Genomic DNA, 24,143 nt, shown 5'->3' with positions numbered 1-24,143 from the left:
TAGTTGCAAGAACCAATCATGTATCAAAAGGGAAGGATTCTGACAATTGGCATATGAGTAAAACAGTAGTCCAGAATCACGACGAGTCCGAATATAAAGTTGAAAGTGGTCTATGTGAAAGAGTTTTTTTTTTTTTTTTAAAGCACCCAGTGATTGATCACCCCAATGTAGTCGTAGGACTCAGATACCTCTTTTTTACGAAACGAGTGGATTGGTGCTTGCGCTTTGTTCTTTTCTCGTGCTTCCAAAACACCAGTTGGCTTCCAATCAGCAAATGTGCCAAACTGGAGCCACGTCATCTGTTACCGAAATATGTCATAACATTAATTCAATTCAATTTATTCACACACATGCACATCCATACAGTATTCATAAAGTGTACATCATCTCATAATGCTGAGCTACGATCAAGTGTGCGTCAGGTCTCCTTAAGTAGTACACATAGTAGTCACAGTAGTCACAAAGAACGAGACAAAAATGGTCCAGAAATGTATTTCATGTATGAATGTTTGCTGCATGACACAAAGACAAACAAGGTGTTTTTCCTGAACCCAGCGTCTTTAAAAGCATCAATCATATAACAAGCCAAAAAAATGGGTGAAGTGCTCTATGCGAGAGCTTCTCGCTTCTGCGTGCATTTGCCTGAGCTACTGCTGGCAGCCAGCTATAGGTAGAAAACATATTCGCACAAATACACCCGCGATTAACACATGTGTGGATCCAGCCCAGCTACTTCCAGTGCAAAGGCTAACGGGCTCTCTCAATAAACAGCTCTGTGTCTCAGAGGGTCAAGCTCTAAAGCTTATGGGTGTGGAATTGAATTTTACTACTGTATTACGACGTACGTTGAAGGTGTCCCAGATCAATGTGTCAAAGCACGAGCAGCTCGTCACAGCGTTTTAATGTCAGGCGAGCCAGCCAGTTCAACATTTGATTTGAGGGTTGGCGGAGAGCCAGATGTGCTCATCAAAAGATCCAGTTAAGGCTCACAAGCCATACCTTCTCGACCTCTAGCTTACAATGTCAAATTATTCCCTTCCAGTTGTCCCTTGCCTAAACAGACTAGTAAATGTGGTTCAAACAATAGGTTTCGGAAGAAGTGTCTGGATGTTTTTTTTATTTTTTTTTTATTGTCCCCAGGCCATCATTTGTGTTCAACAAAGATGTAGCAGTGGGCATTGTTAACCTTCATGGTTATTCTCTTTGTTTTTGCAGGTCCCTGGAGACTGACTATTTTTAAAACGTGTCAGTGTGGGGCAACTATTGTTTTGTTAACAACCTATTGATTTGTTTTGGCCTCAGACAGATGGCACTGGCAGTTAGTGAAAGAAGTTTTGTTCTCAAATACACGATTGAAATTGTTTTACAGCATTTGAGATAACAAACTCCTCTTTTATCCTCTTATGTTATGTGTTCTTAGTTGCTAAGCCTTTCACTTCACATATTTACTGCATCAGTGAAAAAAAAAAAATTGCACCAGAAATCACTTAAGTTTTGGAATAATTTTTTGTATGTAAGCCGTTAATACTTCCTTAGTAGTTTAGTGATTTATTAGTTCTACTATTGTGTAGAGAGGTATGGGGTTGGCACTGCGTAATGAAATGTCTTGCCCAATGTGGTTAAACATTATGAAAATCTTCTAGCCTCATTTGAATGTAGTTAACCACAATAAAATATCATTGGCAAAAATTAATGAACCACCGGGCAACTTTGTTTTCAATTTTATTCCTCTGCTGACACCGGCTGAAAACAGCTTTTTGGTGCTCGAAAGTTACTTTGGCTTTGATCATTCTTATTTACCCTGAAAGTTGAGTGAAAATACTTAAACAGTTGAATGGCAATAAAAAGAGTCAGTCTTTGTGTATAAGTTGAATTCGGGCAAGTTTTGTAAATGTGGAACATTTTTGCTGAAATTGGGTGGTCTCAAAACCAATATCGAAGAGAATCGAACATGAGGTATCCGTTTTGTGAATTCGTAATGTTAAATCAAAGCTTGGAATTATTTGTGCAAGGTGGATTTCAATTTATTTGTCTTGTTTTGTCACCAAAATGAGTATAGTGTGTTGGTCAAATAGTTTATCATTAATTAATGGCGTTATTTCAGTATTTCTTGTGTGTGCATTAGAAAGCCCTTTGAACATCCTTGAAAATTATTTTGTATATGATACATAATTCACATTTAATATTAAGAAAAATATGACCAATTTACGATTGTTCTTGTTCATTTGGCCCATTAAATCCCATAGAATAAATGTAATCTTTCAGCCCTTGGAGCTCAGGCACGGAGTTGATCTGAAGTTAAACAAATATTATACATTCTTTTGTTTACGAATTGCCATTTTCACACTGTATTTTTATATTCACACATGAGTGTCATATAAAAGTAAAATATAATAATGTAAGCGCATAATCTATCAATGAATTTTTAAGTTTCTACTGTAGTTTAGCAACGTACAAACAGTAAAAACAAACATTTTTTGCCATTGTTTACATGGGCAATAATACAAGATGTTATTGATTCAGCAATGAGATTTTTGAATTTTGATATGTTCATGATAAGTGGCTATATTTTACTTATACATTTTATTACCTTCTTTGAGGAGATCAATGCCATTGTTTATCAAATCTTACTTCCTCTTGTAATCCATGTCCCTTCTTTCTGGAGACTCCTCATCAGACTCGCCATAATTTACTGCATGTACTCGCCTCCTACGGACTGGATGGTCTTCTCCTGGTGTTCCACATCTTCTTCTACCCCTTCCTTGTCATTGTGTGCCTTGCCATATTTCCAATATAATTCTAATCAAAATTGATTATTCCAGCAGAACGGATATAAATCTTTGTGGATGCAAGATGGCGGTCACTGACGCATACTTTAACTGGATTTTTTCTAGTCACCTCGGTGAAACTCATTTAGTTACGGTGCAACAGTGCTGCTATCTGGTGTTGAATAAAAGAGCTACTGTTAGTCTATATACTGCCCAAAAATGACGTCTTTATGACGAGTACAACAGACGTTATGGCCCACAAAAATGAAGTGGACACCGGCATCCCTGATTGTACAGTGCAGAGTGTATAGGGTTATTATCATAGTCAAAAAAATAGATATTTTTAAAGGTGTTGCTCATGATAGCATTGCAGCATTTTTTTTAAATTAAGGCACTTACTTAAACATACCAGTACCAGTGGTCTTCAGTATCTACAGTATATGTTTTGGAAAATCAACTTTCCATTGGCATCCTTGACAATATACCGGTATTTGTATTGCCCGCATTTTCATGTGCTTCACACACAAAAAAATCAAATTTTCATCATCATGTTGCGGCTATCATGTTGCTGGATTTTTATCTTGCCACTCTCTTTTATCAGACTAGATATGTCACGGTGACAGAATGATTTTGCCAGTTAATTCTGCTTTACTTTTTTTTTTTTTTTAGACATTGTTGGAGCAATACTCAGCTGTTTGCCAATTTATGTGTGCAATTAAACTGACCCTTGTTTCATACCAAGTAGAGCTGAAACGAATACTCGAGCAACTCAACTCGAGTAACTCGAGTTTAAAAACTGATCCGAGTAATTTTATTCACCTCGAGTAATCGTTTATTTTGACAGCTCTAAGCATCACGTTTTGCTCGGACTACTTTTAATGCGGGACAACGCGCTGATGTCACGTGCGTAGAGGAAGAAAAAAAAAAAAAAAAAAAACTGCAGCCGACAGCCGCTACAAATGACGCCGACGTTGCTAAATACTAGCCCGCACGATGCTACGTTGGTAGCAAGTAGCGTCTGATGAGTCTCATAGAGATCACATGTATGTTGAACTAGATGCGAAATGACAGACTCGGCCGCGTCTGAGCAGTGTTAGTAAACATCCACCATCTTTAAGCAGTAGACTTCTCATCGCTAATAAATATAACGTTACTGTCACTCGCTCACGTAACGTTAGCCCTTCGGAGGGCTAGGTTTCTTTTGATTATGACGGCTTTCGATGCGTGGCTAACGTGTCTTACATACAGGCTTTAACATAACATAGCGTTGTGGAGTGATGAGGGTGTAAAATAAAAACTCAATAATGCTAACTATCAATTTTAGCTCAGTAGTCATTGCTGGATAAAACACCAAGTAGCACTGGTCCCTAATGTGCTCCAATACAGCCTGTATCATACATTTATTTTGAACACTGCAAAAACTCAAAATCCTATCAGGACAGTTTAGACTAACTTAAATCTTAAACATGGCTTGACACAAATAGAAATTCAATTGAAACACGTGGGAAGAAATCCTAACTTTTAAGTGATGTGTGTTATCAAGCGTAACGGCAATTTTAGGTATATATTAGGGCTGTCAAACGATTAAAATTTTTAATCGAGTTAATTAAAGTTTAAAAATTAATTAATCGTAATTAATCGCAATTCAAAGGATCTATAAAATATGCCATATTTTTCTGTAAATTATTGTTGGAATGAAAAGAAGTTATAGAAATTTTATACTAAAACCCCTCTTAATGTTTTCGTTTTATTAAAATTTGTAAAATTTTCAATCGAAAAATAAACTAGTAGCTCGCCATTGTTGATCTCATTACACCATGCTCACGCTCCAAACCCATGAAATCATTTGGACCCAAGCGCCAGCAGAGGGCGCCAAATGACAAAAAACAAGTAACAAGCGGACATTATACTAGTGTCATTTCAATCTGAGCGGGCCATGTGCGTTAATTGCGTCAAATATTTTAACGTGATTAATTTAAAAAATTAATTACCGCCCGTTAACGCGATAATTTTGACAGCCCTAGTATATATATGTATATATTTGAATAAGATCTAAAGGTTTTTTGAGTGTCAGCAGTGAATTAGTCTTTTTTTTATTCTAGTTACATCTGAAATGCAATTGTTGGCTGTTTTAAACAATATACATCGAAAATAAAGACATTGATTGACTGAAAATGGTTCAAGATTAGATGAAATGTCTTGTTTTCTCATGTAAAGTATATTTATAATTGCTCTTCACCTAAAAATATATTTGTTCTATCCGATTACTCGATTAATCGATAGAATTTTCAGTCGATTACTCGATTACTAAAATATTCGATAGCTGCAGCCCTAATACCAAGCAGGTGCATATGTGAGATTTGTGAGATTCAGTAAGATTTGGCGAAGTTGACATATTTATTGGCTCAATGAGTGTAGGGAAACATTGGTTTACATCAATAGCTGGGTTGTGAGTCAACTGCTGATTCTGTGCCCAACTCAAATTAAGCCCAAAATTTGCCCCACATTTGTCATGCACAAACTGAGATCATCCATTGAATAGAAATATTGTCAAGAAACGGGAAAAAATCTGCATAATGTGACAAAAGTGTGTTTAATTGATTATAAATAAATTTACATGAGACTATGTAGGCTAAAGTCAATCAAAGAGTAGCCAGGGAAAACAATAGCTCATACTCAAACCCCCGTCAAAGGAAATGCCGAAGATTAGTGTGGTATAAATAGCAAAATGTCTGACTGTTGCACCAGACAGAGGACAGGAACCACCCCCTCCCCAATGCACCCAACTTCCATGGGGTCACCCCCGATCAGAAGGGCTCACGATTCTCCTGCCTCTCCTAACCTCCCCACGATTCACCACTCATTTACTGTATGTTTGATCTATTTTTACGCAGATTTCGCTTGACCTCGCTGTTTTTTTGTCATCTCTCTTACTCATGCCTGCTTGCATTCTCCATCTCTACTGTCTCATTAATAACTGAGAGGTTTGATAAAACATCCTGCTTTATTCATGACAACTGTACTAAGGTTGAAGTGGCCCCTCTGGATGTATTAAGTTTAGATGCAGAAAAAAGTCATGCTTGCACTTTATGCAAGAAAGTATGAATAGGCTTTGGTGAAGCAGCACCACTCAATTGATACATTTATTTATAGCAATGTAGCGCTCGTATTCATGTGACGATGGAGCCTGTTATTACCAAGACTTTCATAAACTTAACCGACATTTGATATTTCCCAACTGTTATGAGAGTTATAATTTTTTGTTAGACATATTTGCTTTGGAAGTTGGTGTTTGAAATGTAAATATAGTGTCATGTTGAGCGTGTACCCCCTCAATGAGTCTTTGAGTTTGCAAAATATGGATGATTCAGATCAGACATATCCAGCAAGCTAATATTCCATCTGTGCCGTTTCTGTTATAGCCTATCCAGTGAAATCACCCTAAAACACTGTATTGGATATTGGAGTCTGTATGATATTTTCTCAGCATGCACATAATGTGTCTAACATCATAGATTACCTGTCCAACTCATTTTATCACAGATTTATTTGCAGTAAATATCTGCATAACTCAGAAATATAGAATCAATCTTAATACAGAAAGTTAATGTTTTCTTGACATTTTTTTCCCAGTCTAATATACTGTTTGTATATGCGTGGGCAGGTCAGAGTTTGCAATTACTCACAGAAAAAATATTTTGGGCAGCTTGGAATACCATTCACTTTACACAGATTGCTTTTTCACCCATATGTGGAATACATTTGCATATTTATAGAAAATTATAGTAATAGGTAAGCTATTAAGGAAACGTCATGCTCCTTTCTGTTTCATAGTTATGATGGTATTGAAAACCTGATTAAGTATCTGCTGTAAACATAAGCAAGTTTGCTTTATGCAATAAAAAGGTTGTGTTCAATCACTCAAGCTTCTTCACTTCATCATCATAAACCACATGACTGCTACCATCAATAAAATCTGTAATTTGATACCAAAATTTATAAATCTTATAAAGGAGCACAATAGGAAAAGTTCACCGAAAAAAATTGAATATGTAGAAAAGCATATTAGATTATGTTACTGTACTAGTAGCCAGAACTCTATATGAGCCAGCTGCAATAAATAAAAATTCGAAGAGAGGAATTTCAAAATCGTGTCAGTCTTTGTATAAGAGCTACACTTGGCAAACCTTTAAATAGTAATTATTATAATGTGAGCGTCACATTATTTATTTTATCAGTAATGATATTGTAAATATTCTTAACATTACAGCTTTAGTCTCAAAGTTGTTGCATCCCCCCTCAGTCAAGATGACACATTAGGGCATCGCCTCTCAGTACTATGATCAAGTGTTCAATCCAGACTCGTGCCTTCTTAGTGGAGTTTGCATGTTCTCACCTAGGTTTTTTTCTCAGGATACTTAGAGTTTCTCCTTCACCCCAAAAACATGCTCGTTAGGTTAATTGAACACGATTGAATTGTCTATAGATGTGAAGGTGAGGGTAAACGGTTGTTTGTCTCCTTGTGCCCTGCGATTGGCTGGCAGCCAGTTCAGGTTGTACCCCGCCTCCTTACCGTATTCAGCCGGGATAGGCTTCAACACCCCTGTCACCCCCGTGAGCATAAGTAGCATTGAAGTTGAGTGAATTAATATTTTTTTGTATTGTTTTCATCGTGTCCTTAATCTTTTTTACAAGACACACTTTAAATTATATTCAATTTCTGAACCGTGTCGTTCCAAGCTGCAAAACTACTTTCCAATTAGATCTTGTCGTCTTTCCTCTCCAGTGAGCTTGGCCACAGTTAAATATGTAATAAATTGTCCATCTATGTTCCAGACAATATCAAATTCACAATGTCACACTACAGTAATATTTTCTGTTAAGTCCTCTGTAATTCAAAGAAATGAGACCGCTTCTGACGGTGTTCATTTATTATGTACTGGCTCAAAATACTTAAAATGCAGAAATGGCCACTGTCAGAGTCGTGCTGGATTTTTTTTTTTTTTTTAACCCAATTAGTGGGCAACATCTTCCCATTTCCTTTCTTTTGGTCAACATTTCACTATCCCCATAAGAATGATGAAAACCATCTTTGTAGTTTTTAACAAAGGTTTCAGGGAACACAGAAAGTGTAACAATTTAGCAGTTTTAAGGGAAACAAATAAAACTGTCAAACTGAAACACCTGACTGAAAGTGTGAACAAAAAGAACTCGTCTTCAATTCTGGATGAATACACACAGAAGCACACAGTGGATTACACTCTGCAGAGTGAGTCAGTTTTTTTTTTTTTTTTTTTTTTTTTTTTTTTTTAAAGAGTGACAGAGACATAATCCAAGCTAATGCTATGCTGAAGCACAGCTCATTCGTACACAGAATCAGAGCATAGTGGCAGGACTGAAAAATCCGATTTAAATATACAGTATGTAGGCAGAAATATTTAGCCCTGCTCGAATGTAAAACTCGCTACCAAGACCCAAGTATCCCCCCCATCCTGACTTCCAGAAAATGAGTTTGTGTACCTCTTGCATGTCCATTGGTTTAGCTGAAAGTATGCTTACTTAACCAATACGATATTTTTCATTATTCATACTAATAATATGTTAAATATTTGCATTGACAGTTCAGACATATCAAATTGTTAAAATTTATAGCCACTTTTTAACTGGTCAGAAAAATCAACCATTCATTCATCTTCGAAGAATTTAACTTATTGGATTTACAGGTCCTTTAACCATGCCTGTGAGGGACCAGGATAATTATATTTTGTATTATTATTATTATTATTATTTTTCAATATATAAAATATTAAAATATGCTATAACAGCCACCGGCATACATTGGCTATTGTAATTGGATCACACCAGTCCCCATGCTTGCTTATGTTTCACAAACCCCCATTCCAGTGAAGTTGGTATGTTTGTGAAAAATCAAAACTAAAAACAATTCAATAATTTGCAGATCCTTTTCATCCTATATTAAAATGAACCCCCCCCCCCCCCCCAAAAAAAAGCCTTTTCTTTTTGCAAATATTCACTAACTTGAATTAATACAAAATTAAAGAACATAGCACAGTACACAGTGGTGGAAGTCTTTACCATTCTTACTTAGTGTCCAACATCAGTTCCTCAAGAGTCCAATGATTTATTTATTTATTTATTGTGTTATAGTATTTTGTACTTCATAATATGCAACACATTTTCAATTGGAGAACTGTCTGGACTGTTTTCACACACTCACCCATTTACTGCTAAGCCACGTTCTTATAATACATGGAAATGTGGCTTGCCATTTTCTTGCTGAAATAAGTAGTTATGTCTCTAAAAAGATGTTGCTTGGATGACAGCATATGCTTGTTTAAAACTTGTGTATGCCTTCAATTGTACCTTTACAGATGTGTACGTTACCCATGCTATAGGCACTAACACACCTCCATACCATCACGGATGTTTTATTTTATTATATTTTATATTTTACATGATAATTTTTTTTAACTTTGCACTGATACCAGACCACACGCAGCTGCAAAATTCAGTATATTGAAATGAGTAAAGGTTGAAATTCATTTATTATATATATATATATATATGTATATATATATATATATATATATATATATATATGTATATATGTATATAATTCATATTTTTTTTTACATTTTACACCATGTCTCAAGTCCCATTTGATTTGTTTTTTTACACTGTGCATATTAGTAGCTTGTGCGTCAGAGGTGCAGAGCAGCACATGAACAGTCAGTGACTTGTCCCCCAGAGGAGACCCAGCCCATGTTATTCCATTAAGTGCTGCCTATTGGGCCACAGAATGGAAACCGCATCTCTGCCTGCTACTGCCATTTTTAGTTCACTACTGATGTTGGAAAGTGACCTTGAAAGTTGAAATGTAAAAACTTTTTAGAGTTTGTGACTTGATATTCCACTGCCTGAAATACATAATTTACTTTTCAAAAGCAACTTTTAGAGAAACACTGCTAAACCGTTCTGCTCGGTTACATTGAATGCGGAAACACGTTTGGCTGCATGACTTTTTACATTTTCTTAACATGCATCAGGTATATCAAATGGAACTAAACTTTTCTAGGTCTGGGAAGATGTGAGAACAAAAGCGAGGAAAGTCTAGCAAAGGCTAGAAGGAAACTAAAGAAAAAAATTGAGGAACATTTGAAGCATTCCTAATGAATATACTAAAATGTTCCTTTACAACCTGTGAAGCACTCTCACGCAGGCATATTTTCCCTTAGTCAAAGACTTCAATGGAACACAACTTTAAAACAATGTATCAATGTAAACTTGTATTTTATGACCAGCAGGTCTGTTTTGCTGTGGTAACACCAAAGAATAGGGATGGGAATCGAAATCCGATTCCATTTCCGTACCGGTTCCTAGTGTTTCGAGGCCTCGACATCACAATGAAAAAGCCGTGACGATCCCTTTAACGATTCCTAAAGAAGCATATTGCGTCGTGACTGTCTTGTTGTCCAGACGCATCAAACTAGCATGGCGCCAAGAACCACCCGCCCTAAAGTTTGGCTACACTTCACCAGGAAAGAGGGTGAAAATGAAAGGTTACGATGGTTTAGCACGAGCATTGCAGCCGTAAACATAACAATGACAGCACGTAGGTTCAAACGCTCGAAAGTGTGTCTTCACTTCACGAGGAAAAATTACAACAAAACGACTTGCAGTCATTGCAAGGTGGAGATAACTGCATCGGGAGGGAAGGTAGAGATAACTGAATCGGGAGGGAATAGACTGCACTGTCCTCACCGAGACAGCTATACAGCTAGCTAAACTCCGAAATGACTATACAGAAGACGTTGGTATAATTTGCTGACATTATTCAACCATCACTTGAAGAGTGAAATTAAAAATAGAAATGAAACAAATCAATTTCGTCCCCAATAACAAATAGGTTTGCATCAACGTAAATCAGCGATGATTAGCTGCTAATACAATAATAACAAAACGGTTAGCATGCGTTCACTAGCATTAGCACATCGTTCAAACCACTACACAACTGGATTTAAGTGTCCGATCGCGCGTGGAAACACACAACAACAACACAAAAGATGATACATACAAGCGTTGCCTCTGTAGATATTTTACAAACATTAACAAAGAACATAGGGTCGTAGCAGTGCTTCCCTCTGTCACTAACTCGCTCACTCGCTTGGATGCGGCATTTCTTCTTCTTCGTGTGTAAGCGCGCGCTTCTTCACGTGAGCGCGTTCTTCTTCGCGTGAGGAAGCACAAGGGCGCCCCCACTTGAGCGTGAAAGCACCATAAAAATTAAAAGGCATGCATTTCAATATACTGGTAAATAATACACTTTAACAGTGGTCCCCAAACTACGGCCCGCGGGCCGGATACGGCCTCCCCCGACATTTGGTCCGGCCCCCTGAACAATACGAGAGCAATACTTGTTTTTTGTTTTTTTTTTTCTCAATAGTGTTATTTATTTTCTGGCCTTTTTCTGTGAAGAACTCAGAGAGGGTTATTTGGTTATTATCTATTTGATTAATAGTGTTATTATTATTTATTATTATTATATTATATTATATTATATTATATTATATTATATTATATTATTATTTTTATTTTATTTACTTTTGTTCCGGGAAGAATCCAGAAAGGGTTATTTGATTGTGGCTTTCTGAAAAACAATAATTTTTTACATTTAGGCACTCCTGCAATCGTCACACTTTTTCTGTTACAAACTGACCCTGGCCCCTCATCAGAGAAGGGAAAAGTTATGTGGCCCTCACAGGAAAAAGTTTGGGGACCCCTGCAAGTTTAACACATATTGCCAACGGCAGACCAATGACCTATATGCCAATATATACAGTGCCTTGCAAAAGTATTCGGCCCCCTTGAACCTTGCAACCTTTCGCCACATTTCAGGCTTCAAACATAAAGATATAAAATTTTAATTTTTTGTCAAGAATCAACAACAAGTGGGACACAATCGTGAAGTGGAACAAAATTTATTGGATAATTAAACTTTTTTAACAAATAAAAAACTGAAAAGTGGGGCGTGCAATATTATTCGGCCCCCTTGCGTTAATACTTTGTAGCGCCACCTTTTGCTCCAATTACAGCTGCAAGTCGCTTGCGGTATGTTTCTATCAATTTTGCACATCGAGAGACTGACATTCTTGCCCATTCTTCCTTGCAAAACAGCTCGAGCTCAGTGAGGTTGGATGGAGAGTGTTTGTGAACAGCAGTCTTCAGCTCTTTCCACAGATTCTCGATTGGATTCAGGTCTGGACTTTGACTTGGCCATTCTAACCCCCTGGATACATTTATTTTTGAACCATTCCATTGTAGATTTGGCTTTATGTTTTGGATCATTGTCCTGTTGGAAGATAAATCTCCGTCCCAGTCTCAGGTCTTGTGCAGATACCAACAGGTTTTCTTCCAGAATGTTCCTGTATTTGGCTGCATCCATCTTCCCGTCAATTTTAACCATCTTCCCTGTCCCTGCTGAAGAAAAGCAGGCCCAAACCATGATGCTGCCACCACCATGTTTGACAGTGGGGATGGTGCGTTCAGGGTGATGAGCTGTGTTGCTTTTACGCCAAACATATCGTTTTGCATTGTGGCCAAAAAGTTCAATTTTGGTTTCATCTGACCAGAGCACCTTCTTCCACTTATTTGGTGTGTCTCCCAGGTGGCTTGTGGCAAACTTTAAACGTGACTTTTTATGGATAACTTTGAGAAATGGCTTTCTTCTTGCCACTCTTCTATAAAGGCCAGATTTGTGCAGTGTATGACTGATTGTTGTCCTATGGACAGACTCTCCCACCTCAGCTGTAGATCTCTGCAGTTCATCCAGAGTGATCATGGGCCTCTTGGCTGCATCTCTGATCAGTTTTCTCCTTGTTTGAGAAGAAAGTTTGGAAGGACGGCCGGGTCTTGGTAGATTTGCAGTGGTCTGATGCTCCTTCCATTTCAATATGACGGCTTGCACAGTGCTCCTTGAGATGTTTAGAGCTTGGGAAATCTTTTTGTATCCAAATCCGGCTTTAAACTTCTCCACAACAGTATCTCGGACCTGCCTGGTGTGTTCCTTGGTTTTCATAATGCTCTCTGCACTTTAAACAGAACCCTGAGACTATCACAGAGCAGGTGCATTTATACGGAGACTTGATTACACACAGGTGGATTCTATTTATCATCATCGGTCATTTAGGACAACACTGGATCATTCAGAGATCCTCACTGAACTTCTGGAGTGAGTTTGCTGCACTGAAAGTAAAGGGGCCGAATAATATTGCACGCCCCACTTTTCAGTTTTTTATTTGTTAAAAAAGTTTAAATTATCCAATAAATGTTGTTCCACTTCACGATTGTGTCCCACTTGTTGTTGATTCTTGACAAAAAAATTAAATTTCATATCTTTATGTTTGAAGCCTGAAATGTGGCGAAAGGTTGCAAGATTCAAGGGGGCCGAATACTTTTGCAAGGCACTGTACCAATATTTTTTATTTCTATTAGAAAAATGTTTCAGTAAAATGTTACACATTCTTGTGCATTTGCCACTTATTGCCACAGTTAATATTGAGGCTTTGGGCCTCTTTTGACCTCGTTGTGAGTTTGTAAGGTTGTGACTTCTGATTAAACAAACTCGATGCCAATCAAAACGTTTTTTCTTCTTTTTCCCCATTGTAGAATCGATAAGAGAATCGATAAAGAATCGTTAAGCAATATCGATAATGGAATCTGAATCGTAAAAATCCTATCAATTCCCATCCCTACCAAAGAACAAGTTGTATAATGCAGAAATGAACTGCCTGGTCAATTTTACTGAAGAACTTTACACAAAATGTCTGGAATTGAATCCAATAATGTTTCTGAATTCCACAGGATCCACTTAAACAATGTGCTGGTTCTTAAAGGTTTAAAAGCTCAGCTGAGCGCATTAAGGGAAATGCCATGTTTCGGGTTTTAGAGTTATGTTTACTAACACTGTCAATAATGAATGTATTCATACAGCAGGGCTATGGCAGCTTGTCCATATAAAGATGACTTATACTCTTGGAAAAATTAAGAATGAAGTGATGTCTCAATTGCACAAACAGGCCAGTTATTCCCTGAAACATGACATGTTGACCTCTTGCTTGGTATGTGGTTACCACATGAACTCCTGAATGTAAGCTCTTGTTTGACTTACTATATGATTCAGAGGGAGGAAATTTTGATCCAAATAGACTGACTGCTCATAAAAGTATCACACTTATTTTCCCCCTCCTTTTTAATTAGCCTTTTACAAACAAACATTGAATGTTATGTTGGGGCCAATTTCCTGACTCCCATTATAAAAATTTGACTTTTGTATTATTTGTTTTCTACATTCAGTTTTCAGTCGGCCAGTCTTGAGTGTCTATTGAATGAAGTATTAATGAGAGCTAGTGGAAGCAGGTTAATTTCAATACACATTAGAGTAATGATTAAGCCCGTAACGATATATGTATAGAAATCGTGAAATTCAGAGTCACGATCCTGTTTCATGGTGTAAAACAGTTGTATTGTGACATGTTCAAGCCAATACCAAATACTCACATCTGCTGGTAACTCGTAAGGAGGTGGGTTGAGATGTCAACAATGACCTGTGAGTTTGTGAAAAGGTTTAGTGGTACCCAAACTTAGGGAGAAAACGGCTCGCAGGGAGACTGAGATGGGGAAGCTTTCCGGTGGGAGGCTCGTGGGCGTTGGCAATGCGTGTGGTGACTTTGACATGTCACAGACACATGGGTTACAATCATTCATCAATGACACCAACCTTCGCTATTTCACAATCATGCAAAAACAGGAACAAGGTGAGGAGGCCGACTTTTGCCAGAAGTCGCAACCCCCAGACGGCTTTTTTCAATGGTCAGCGCTCTTGATGTTAGTGATGGTTGAGGAAGATTGACAGTTACTGTTACTTGAGTAAAAAGACATTGTGTGACATCACACTATGACGAATTTTAAAAGTTACCGTTTGCAAAAACAATTAACTTCTAAAAGTGATTGGAATCAAATAAAAAGCAACACAGATTACACACTTCAACCAGGGCACACTCCTATTTCCCATTCTTATGCATGACGCAGTTAAAAATATAGCTAAGATAGCTATTACTTCAGAACCTCTTTAAATAAAATACTTTTGACATTTTAAAAATCATATTGCACATCAAATCGTGGATCAAGAATCGCAATACAAATGGAATCCTGATTTTTTTTTTTAGATCTTTACAGCAAGTAACTGTTGTGTCACTCTTGGAGCTCTACTGCATGGGTTGGCAAACCGGACCTGAAAGGCAGCAGTAGGTCCGAGTCTTTGTTCCAACTGAACAATAAATAATGAATAATTAGATATTGAAACCCCTCTTGATGCTTTCGTTTTTATACAATTTATAAAATTAGGGCAGTGACGTCACATGGTTACGCTGCCGGGCTTCCAGAGTATGACTCTAGCTACATAAACATGTCATCTGTTCAGTACTTTCAATTTGAACCCAAGAGGAACATTAATGAGCATGACAGCACTTTCGATATTTCACTAAACGAGCAGCAAAAGCAAAATAAACAGGAAAGACATGACGAGAGCAGAAAAAAAGTGTTCTGCCAAAATGTGCTACCCCTGCGAAACGTGGAACAAGAGGCGAACTTGAGACCCAAAGTAGGACCGTCCACTTTCAGCTTGTTTTGTTTAGATGCATACAAACAGAACATACTAAAGATTACCCCCGTGCTATCATCGCTCCACTGGCTTCCAGTCCATTTTAGAATTGATTTCAAACTTTTACTGTTTGTTTTTAATTCTATTAATGGCCAGGCTCCTTCTTACTAATCGGAAATTTTAACCATCCGTAATTCTGGCAGGACTCTTCATTCTACTGGCCACCATCGTTCATTTGCACTTTCCGAGGTCCAAACTCAAACAGTGGGGAAACCGATCTTTTGCGGTTGCTGCCCCCACTACGAATTTAGGCCTTTTTAAATCTCGGGAAAAGACACACCTTTTTAGACTTGATTTGATTTGATTTGATTTGAAAGATGCCTGAAGAAAATACTTAAATGTAGTAATATCAAATAAGGGTGGTTTAAATATGCTACGTGACTAATGTGGTCAACAGATCAACAATTCGCTTTGAAGCTACAACAAGAAAACACTATGCATAAAAGTATGAGAGGGAAACACATGAAAGAAGTATTTTGAGGCAATGAAAAGGTAATAAAAGACCCAATAAAAACACATAGTAAGTACTCGCCACTTTTAACCGATGAGCGCATGTGTTGGATGTCTCGGCGAGTAGAAGGAATTGCAGTAATGCAGTAGTATTTGTTTACTGACAGTGACAATCTACCTCATCACCCCGAGCGTTCATAAAACATGGCGCCCTCCGTAGGTCAAAACATATGCTAAATACTATAGATCAGAGGTCACGGAACCGCGGTCCTCGGTTCGGTTCCGGACCCCCAAGCCATCTGGACCGGATCTCAAGCTGTCGCGACTAATACACGTTGCAGCAACAAAAATCATTTTTGTCTGCGGGTTTGCAGAGCGGAGGTGGGCAACAAACAAAAGCCTTAGCGGTGACGCGCGTGAGCCAGCCAATGGGAGTGAAACATTTGAAAGTTATTTTTAGAACAGCATGTCTCACACTCGCTTTCCAGACTCCACGGAGTGACAGCCAAAAACTGAGCCGAATGAAGTTGTAGGAAGAGGCGAAAAAGGTACTGCAAAGGGCGTGCTCAAAACTACGCAAGATTGATGCAGAAAACAGAGTGTTTAAGGAGGAGTGGACCAACACATTTTTGTTCATTTTACCTGGCGGCAGCACAAGACCGCTATGGCTCATCTGTTCAGAGACGGTAGTGCTTGTAAAGAGCAGCAACTTAGACTTCCATTCTCTGTGTCAAACAGCTGAACAGGACAGGTTGAAAAAAATTAAATAAAAAATAAAATAAATAAATAAATAAAGAGCAGCAATTTGAAAAGGCACTATGAGACGAAGCACGCAGCTTTTTCGCAAAGTTTCCTTATGAACTCTGCCATCCGTTCTCAAAAAATAGCGGAATTAAGGGCTCAATATGATCGCACCTCAAGGCTCATGGTTCATTCATTCACTGCAGAGCAACGCGTAAATGAATGCTCCCTCAGAATAGCGTGGATATTGGGTCAGAACAAAAAGTCTTTCAGTGACGCACCGATTGTCAAAGATTGTATGAGTGCAGTTGCTGAAACTTTGCTTCATGGAGAGCAAAAAGAAGAGGTCTGTCAAAAAATAAAGCAAGTCCCCCTGTCAGCATCTACAATTTAAAAAAAAAAAAAAAAAAAAAATCTTGAACATGCTCTTATGTTGCTATTTAATTATTCAATTCAAGCACTATTTTAGTTTTATGCACCTTTTATATTTTATTTACATTTTTGAATGTTGTAATTATCAGCATGGCCACGTAAAGATACGTTTGTATTTTTTGGAAAAAAAGAAGCATTAAAAATATTTCCCGACCCGAGATTCGGACCCAGAGGATTTTTAATTCATGACCCCTGCTATAGATTATTATATAAATGGCAATATTTTATGTGTTTCTAATAACATATTTTAGTAAAAGAGAACAATTGTGGCTTATTAGAGCGTACAAGTCTAGTCCGAGGTCCCCTTTAAAACAATTTGATTCTCTGCATCTTTTCCTCTGCTGTTGTAAAGTGGAGATTGAGAAGAGGATTCAGTTTAAAATTGAGGAGAAGGGTACTGGGAATGTGGTTAAAGTATGAGGGGTCAGTTATCACACAGGATGTGGAAAATGCGGAATGTCACACTGACGGCCACTGTCTTGTTGAATGCAAATTATAGTCACGAAATGAGGCTGTTACCTTATTTATTTATTAAATAAATTATGGAATACCCATCTATTCCCATGTTTAATGGAATTGCTAATGCATAAGGTGCATTGTGTATTTAAACCAACATTTCAGGATGGCGATATCAACCAATCAATTTTTGATTTGCTGAGTCAAATTCCAAAGGGAGTAATTTAAGTGTGAGCAGGGACTAGAGGTGCACGATAATAGGAATTATGACGTCATCACAATAAATCCAGTAACATTATTAATTGGCCCGATAATATATAATATTTTTAGCACGGTGTCGGTGGATTGGGATGTGTGCATTTGAGTTGTTTTGTTTTTTAATGGACCAAGTCCACATAGGTCTCCTCTCCTCTTGCACCAAATGTTTTATCTGGTGACAAAGCACAATACCTGTTGGGTTTATGTTTGTTAGTTAGTTCAGTGCTCATTGTTCAGGGGAACATATTGTCAGTGATATTGACTAATTGATTGTGATTGACTCAAATTGTATTTATTTGAAAAAATAAATATGGACACTTTATTTGAAGTCAAAACTGTTCTTGTCTTTGTCTTTTGTTAAATATAATAACGTTCATATCATTATGAAAATTCTGGTTAGGTCAAAGGCAAGTCTATGCTGAATCCACCACTAATATTTTTGGCCTACAAGTGTTCAAAAACCCATGTGAATATACCTGTACATATAAAAATTATATATGTATGTGTGTATATATATATATATATATATATATGTATATATATATATATATATATATATATATATATATTAGAGCTGAAACGAGTACTCGAGCAACTCGAGTAACTCGAGTTTAAAAACTGATCCGAGTAATTTTATTCACCTCGAGTAATCGTTTATTTTGACAGCTCTCAGCATCACGTTTTGCTCGGACTACTTTTAATGCGGGACAACGCGCTGTCACGTGCGGAGAGGAAGAAGGGGGAAAAAAAAAAACTTACTGCAGCCGACAGCCGCCACAAACAACGCCGACGTTGCTAAATACTAGCCCATACGATGCTACGTTGGTACAGGTAGCGTCTCATGCGTCTCATAGAGATCACATGTATGTTGAACTAGATGCTAAATGACAGACTCGGCCGCGTCTGGGCAGCTTTAGTAAACAGCCGCCATCTTAAAGCAGTAGAGCGCTAAGCACTAATAAAGAGCGCTAAGCGCTAATAAAGAGCGCTAAGCGCTAATAAATAAGATTAACGTTCCTGTTCTGAAGTCACGTTAGCCCTGCGGAGGGCTAGGTTTCTATTAATTATGACCACTGTCGATGCTTGGCTAACGTGTCTTACATACAGGCTTTAACATAACATAGCATTGTGGAGTGATGAGGGTGTAAAATAAAAACTTAATCATGCTAACTATCAATTTTAGCTCAGTAGTCATTGCTGGATAAAACACCAAGTAGCACTGGTCCCTAATGTGCTCCAATACAGCCTGTATCATACATTTATTTTGAACAGTACAAAAACTCAAAATCCTATCAGGACTTACAGTTTAGACTAACTTAAAACTTAACTAGAACTTTAAAATGGCTTGACACAAATAGAAATTCAATTGAAAAACGTGGGAAAAAATCCCAACTTTTAAGTGATGTGTGTTATCAAGCGTAACAGCATTTTTAGGTAAGATATATATATATTTTTTTGTAATAAGATCTAAAGTTTTTTGAGTGAAAGCAGTGAATTAGTCTTTTTTTTTTTTTTTTTTTTTTTTTTTTTTAATTCTAGTTACATCCGAGATGCAATTGTTGGCTGTTTTCAACAATATACATCGAAAATAAAGACATTGATTGACTGAAAATGGTTCAAAATTAGATGAAATGTCTTGTTTTCTCATGTATATTTATAATTGCTCTTCACCTAAAAATATATTTGTTTTATCCGATTACTCGATTAATCGATAGAATTTTCAGTCGATTACTCGATTACTAAAATATTCGATAGCTGCAGCCCTAATATATATATATGTGTGTATATATATATATATGTGTGTATATATATATATATGTGTGTGTATATATATATATGTGTGTGTATATATATATATATATATATATATATATATATATATATATATATATATATATATATATATATATATATATATATATATAATATGTGTGTGTGTGTATACATATATTATCGGTATCGGCTTTGAGGGGCAGGAAGTTATCGATATCGGTTTAAAAAAATGGATATAGTACACCCATAGCAGGGACTGATACATTTATCCGCCTTCTTATATTATATTGTTTTCTATTGGCAATTTCTTATTTATACCATGTGAAATTTATTGTTACTGCTATTTGTGTCTTTTCATACAGAATCCAAAAATAACACTTAACAATTAAAAACACTCATCTAGAGTTGTTATATTAGTATTTATGTTTGGCGTGAAACATTACGGAAGCATAATTTGAGTTTTTTTATTTTTTTATTTTACTAAAAAATATATATATATCAATGTGTTTACCCCATATATAGAAAAAATTCTCTCAATGAGCTACCATATAAGGCATGTGATACTGTTCCTGTACAAATGTGCATACATGGCATTGTGTGTGTGTGTGAAGCTTAAAATGTTTTTTCCCCAGAAGTCATTCTTTAACAAGAATGGCAGACTAGAGAGAACAAGACATAAGTATGCTGATAAATGTCCAAGGGTGTGTGTGCGTGAGGCAGGGGAGGCGCGTGCGCGCACATCGCTGCCCCGCAGTGGCTCCCATCACTGTCTGCATTGTTTCCCGAGAGTGACATAGCAGAGGCTTAATGGGTCTGCTGATGGTGTGTTAAAGTGGGGTGTTAATTATAACACTATGCTCCGTTAAGCACAGTCAAATTCAAGTTGCACTGCTGAGCTCGAACTGGCGAGACTGCTGACTCATTCTCTGGACTTGAGCATTTAAAAATAAAATAAATACAACTTTAAATCGGATGGGTGAAATCAGTTAATTATGTCCTTTTTTTGTCTAATAGTGGGGTTTGTTTGTTGATATGTTGTAGGACATTTTTAATCTGTTCAAAAACTATGTTACAAAATTTGCTAACCACTAGTGAAGAGATGATTACTCTATAATAAAATACTGATTTTTTTTTTTTTTTTTGGTATTGTTTTTTTTTTTTACGGTCACGTTTGTTATTTTTGGAAGTATATTTATGGTTCTACCTCAGTGTATAAAGGCGAGGAAGTCGTCATTGTTTTCTTTGGGTATATGGCTTTCCCTGCTTTCGTTCTCCACCTCCTGTTCTCTTTGTTTTGTTTTCCCTTAATTAATCCTTGAATATTACCTACATCCACCCCAGTACTTAAAAGGTACAGCTTGGTTGCTCCTGTTTGCTCACTCAGTGGTGGCTCACACCTGAACTCGCTCTGTTCATCCCAACATAGTTATTTTTTTGTCTGTACTAATGACAACACAAACTTCTAGAAAAATAACAACAAAGGGGCATAGAGTATGTGGATATGTTGGCAGAAGCTGCACTTTGCACTGTGGCTGTTTTTCTAAAGGAATCCTGCCTGTTTATTTGGCCAATATGATCTGTCCCTATGTCTTGTTCTTGCCTCCAACAATGTGGCAATATTGACGCATGTCTCCTTATGGTCAAGCCATTTGACCACGACCATTGACAAGTACTTTCCAGGTTGTGGTTTTTTTTAACAAGTGTCTGATGGAAGGAGTCCTATTTGTAAAGGTGTTGTTCTTTTAACCATTGGATGGCAGGTGAAAACCGGATTCCATTATTGTGTCATTTTATTGATACTGAATTCAAATGGAATTTGGACAGTGAGCTGAATACCTTTGTGACCATCAATTACATGCAATAAAAGCTATCGTATAATGTATGCTACCATGTTAAAATGCAAAAAAAAAAAAAAAAATGCCAGATTGTCTTATGTTGCTTTTTCATGTTGAAGCATGTGTATACAACGACCAGACACACTGACAGGTTAGTCAACGGGGTAATTTTCCCCTGGTCGAAAAACAGGAATATCACCACATGTATAATATGCGGAGGGAGGTCTGACATCAATTTCCTTGTTTGGCCCATGCACCGTTTTTACTGCCACACCTAAAAGTGTCTTTTAAAGTTTATCTGTGCTTGAGGTCAGATGTTTGTCCTTGCTTGAATACATAAAACTGAATAAAGCTATTGATTTTTTCGGGACAGAAAAATGGAAACGTATAAAAAGGAATGATGGGCTGTAATGCAAGAAAATATGGTGCTTATGAGTTTCTATTTATACTTTTCTCAATTCTATCTTGGATGTTGTCAGATTTACTGGTTCGTCAGCATCTAATGAACTATTGAGAATTTACACCAAAATGAGAATGCATGGGGGATGGGTGGGTTGGGTTAACCCAAACAAGTCTTGAATAATCCCAAAAAGAAAAGAGTTTACTTATTCTCCTGCTTGCCTGCATTTGTTTTCTCCGGGTATTCCGGTTTCCTCCTACATCCCCAAAACATGCATGGTATGCTAATTCCCTCCGATTGGCTGGCAACCAATTCACATTGTACTCCACCTACTGCCCATGTTAGCTGGGAGAGGCTCAAGCACTCCTGCGACCCCCGTGAGGATTAGCGGAACGGAAGATGAATGCTTGAAATATACTTAAAAGTCTTGAAATTGTGTAAAACTAATTTTCCCTTTGATAAAATTACACCTGTCTCAACATAAAATGAAAGTTCATCTGATCCAGATGTACATTTTGGCACTTGTGAAGGTTGTTAAATGCTTTGTTTAGCTAGCTAGCTATTTAGATAGCTAAATACATTGTAATTTCTAAAACTGGATTAATGTGACCTCCTCATTGCTATTATCATTTACAATGACCAGATTTTTCATGAAAGTTTTTTTTTTTTTCTTCATTTTTTAAGTTATCTTAAAAGTTTGACCTTCTATTTTTCTTTCTTTTGTACAGGTAAAAGGCCAGCTTCTGAGGGTTTTGATGTTGCCTTTAGATAGGTTTAATTGAAGATGGAAACACTGGAGTCTGAGCTAACCTGCCCAATCTGCCTGGAGTTGTTTGAAGATCCCCTGCTCTTACCGTGCGCCCACAGTCTTTGCTTCAACTGTGCCCACCGCATCCTGGTGTCACACTGCTCATCCAGCAAGCCGCTTGAGTCAGTTTCAGCCTTTCAGTGCCCCACCTGTCGTTACGTCATCACGCTGAATCACCGCGGGCTGGAGGGCCTTAAGCGCAATGTGACGCTGCAGAACATTATAGACCGCTTTCAAAAGGCCTCCCTTAGTGGCCCCAATTCGCCTACTGAAAGCCGGCGCCTGCAGCGGCCCTACACCGCCACCATTAGTGGCACAATAGCTGGAACAATTGGCGGCGGTGGTGGCGGTGGCACGAGTGGAAGCAGCGCCAGGAGCAGCCCGGCCACTTCCAGCCACCAGCACCCGCACGCCAATCACACCAATCACGTTAACCACACGAACGCAAACCACAGCCCGGCTTTTGGGGCCAAAATGGATTTGCGCATTTGCTGCCAGTTCTGTGAACAAGATCCACCTCGTGAAGCCGTCAAAACGTGCGTCACATGCGAAGTGTCGTATTGTGACCGCTGTCTGCGAGCCACACATCCCAACAAGAAGCCCTTCACCAGTCACCGCCTGGTAGAGCCTGTACCTGACACGCATCTCCGGGGCCTGACTTGCCCGGAGCATGAGAATGAGAAGGTCAACATGTACTGCCTTGTAGATGACCAGCTCATTTGCGCCCTTTGCAAACTGGTAGGGCGACACAGGGAGCACCAGGTGTCCTCACTCACCGAACGCTTTGACAAGCTCAAAGTAAGTCCTTCATGTCATTTTTAGTTCACATTTTGTAAACAATAAGCTTATAATGTATTACTGTATTATCTGCACTATAAAGTGCATTGGAGTACAAAGCGCACCTTCAGTGAATGGCCTATAAACTGTTTCCATATATAAGCCACAGTAGTAGTAGTATTGATTTGGGTTGCATTATGCATCCACTAAGTGGAACAGCGCTGAAGGGAATGTCATGCCATTGTTAAAGGTTCACAATGTAGGATTAATGGCCAAAAATGGTACTGCAACTAGATCAAAATATTGACAAGCACAAAATGCCATCCGCCTTCGGGTTGCCAGAATACCGCTTCACATTGGAGACCCTGCAGGAAAAGAACTTTAAATGGAGAGCGACGACTCTTCTGCAGAAAGTATATCTTATTTTTTAATTTTCATGCAAGATGGTTTCAAAGTAATCATGGCAACATTTAGTAATGATGATTACAAAAGTCATACAGAGTGATAGAAGGTCCAAGTTGGTTTATGTCATCATGACCAAAGTGAGGGAGGGCTACTTTTCTCAATGTATAAGCACACTGGCAAAGAAATATATAATTTGGTAAGGCATTGACAGAATCCACAAAGACTATTTAATTGTTGTATCTATTTTAAATTAACTACCAATTAACTATATAAACGTGTAAAGACGTCATCTTTGCCTCTG

At 37.7% G+C, this 24,143-nt stretch overlaps 1 protein-coding gene across 4 annotated transcripts in view; it reads left to right on the top strand.

The window, feature by feature from the left end:
- Positions 1-24,143, top strand: part of mid2 (midline 2) — a 240,067-nt gene that overhangs the window by 112,842 nt on the left and 103,082 nt on the right. For all 4 annotated transcript variants that reach the window (XM_057850096.1, XM_057850099.1, XM_057850097.1 and 1 more), the window contains one exon: positions 22,581-23,458. In XM_057850096.1, coding sequence (XP_057706079.1) covers positions 22,637-23,458 — 822 coding nt within the window. In that variant the 5' untranslated portion in view covers positions 22,581-22,636. The remainder of the gene's footprint in view (positions 1-22,580; positions 23,459-24,143) is intronic.

This window comes from Corythoichthys intestinalis, chromosome 11, assembly GCF_030265065.1.
Source record: "Corythoichthys intestinalis isolate RoL2023-P3 chromosome 11, ASM3026506v1, whole genome shotgun sequence".
NCBI classification, from domain to species: domain Eukaryota; kingdom Metazoa; phylum Chordata; class Actinopteri; order Syngnathiformes; family Syngnathidae; genus Corythoichthys; species Corythoichthys intestinalis.
The sequence above is the reverse complement of the archived record's forward strand: the minus strand, read 5'-3'. Positions and strand labels throughout refer to the sequence as shown.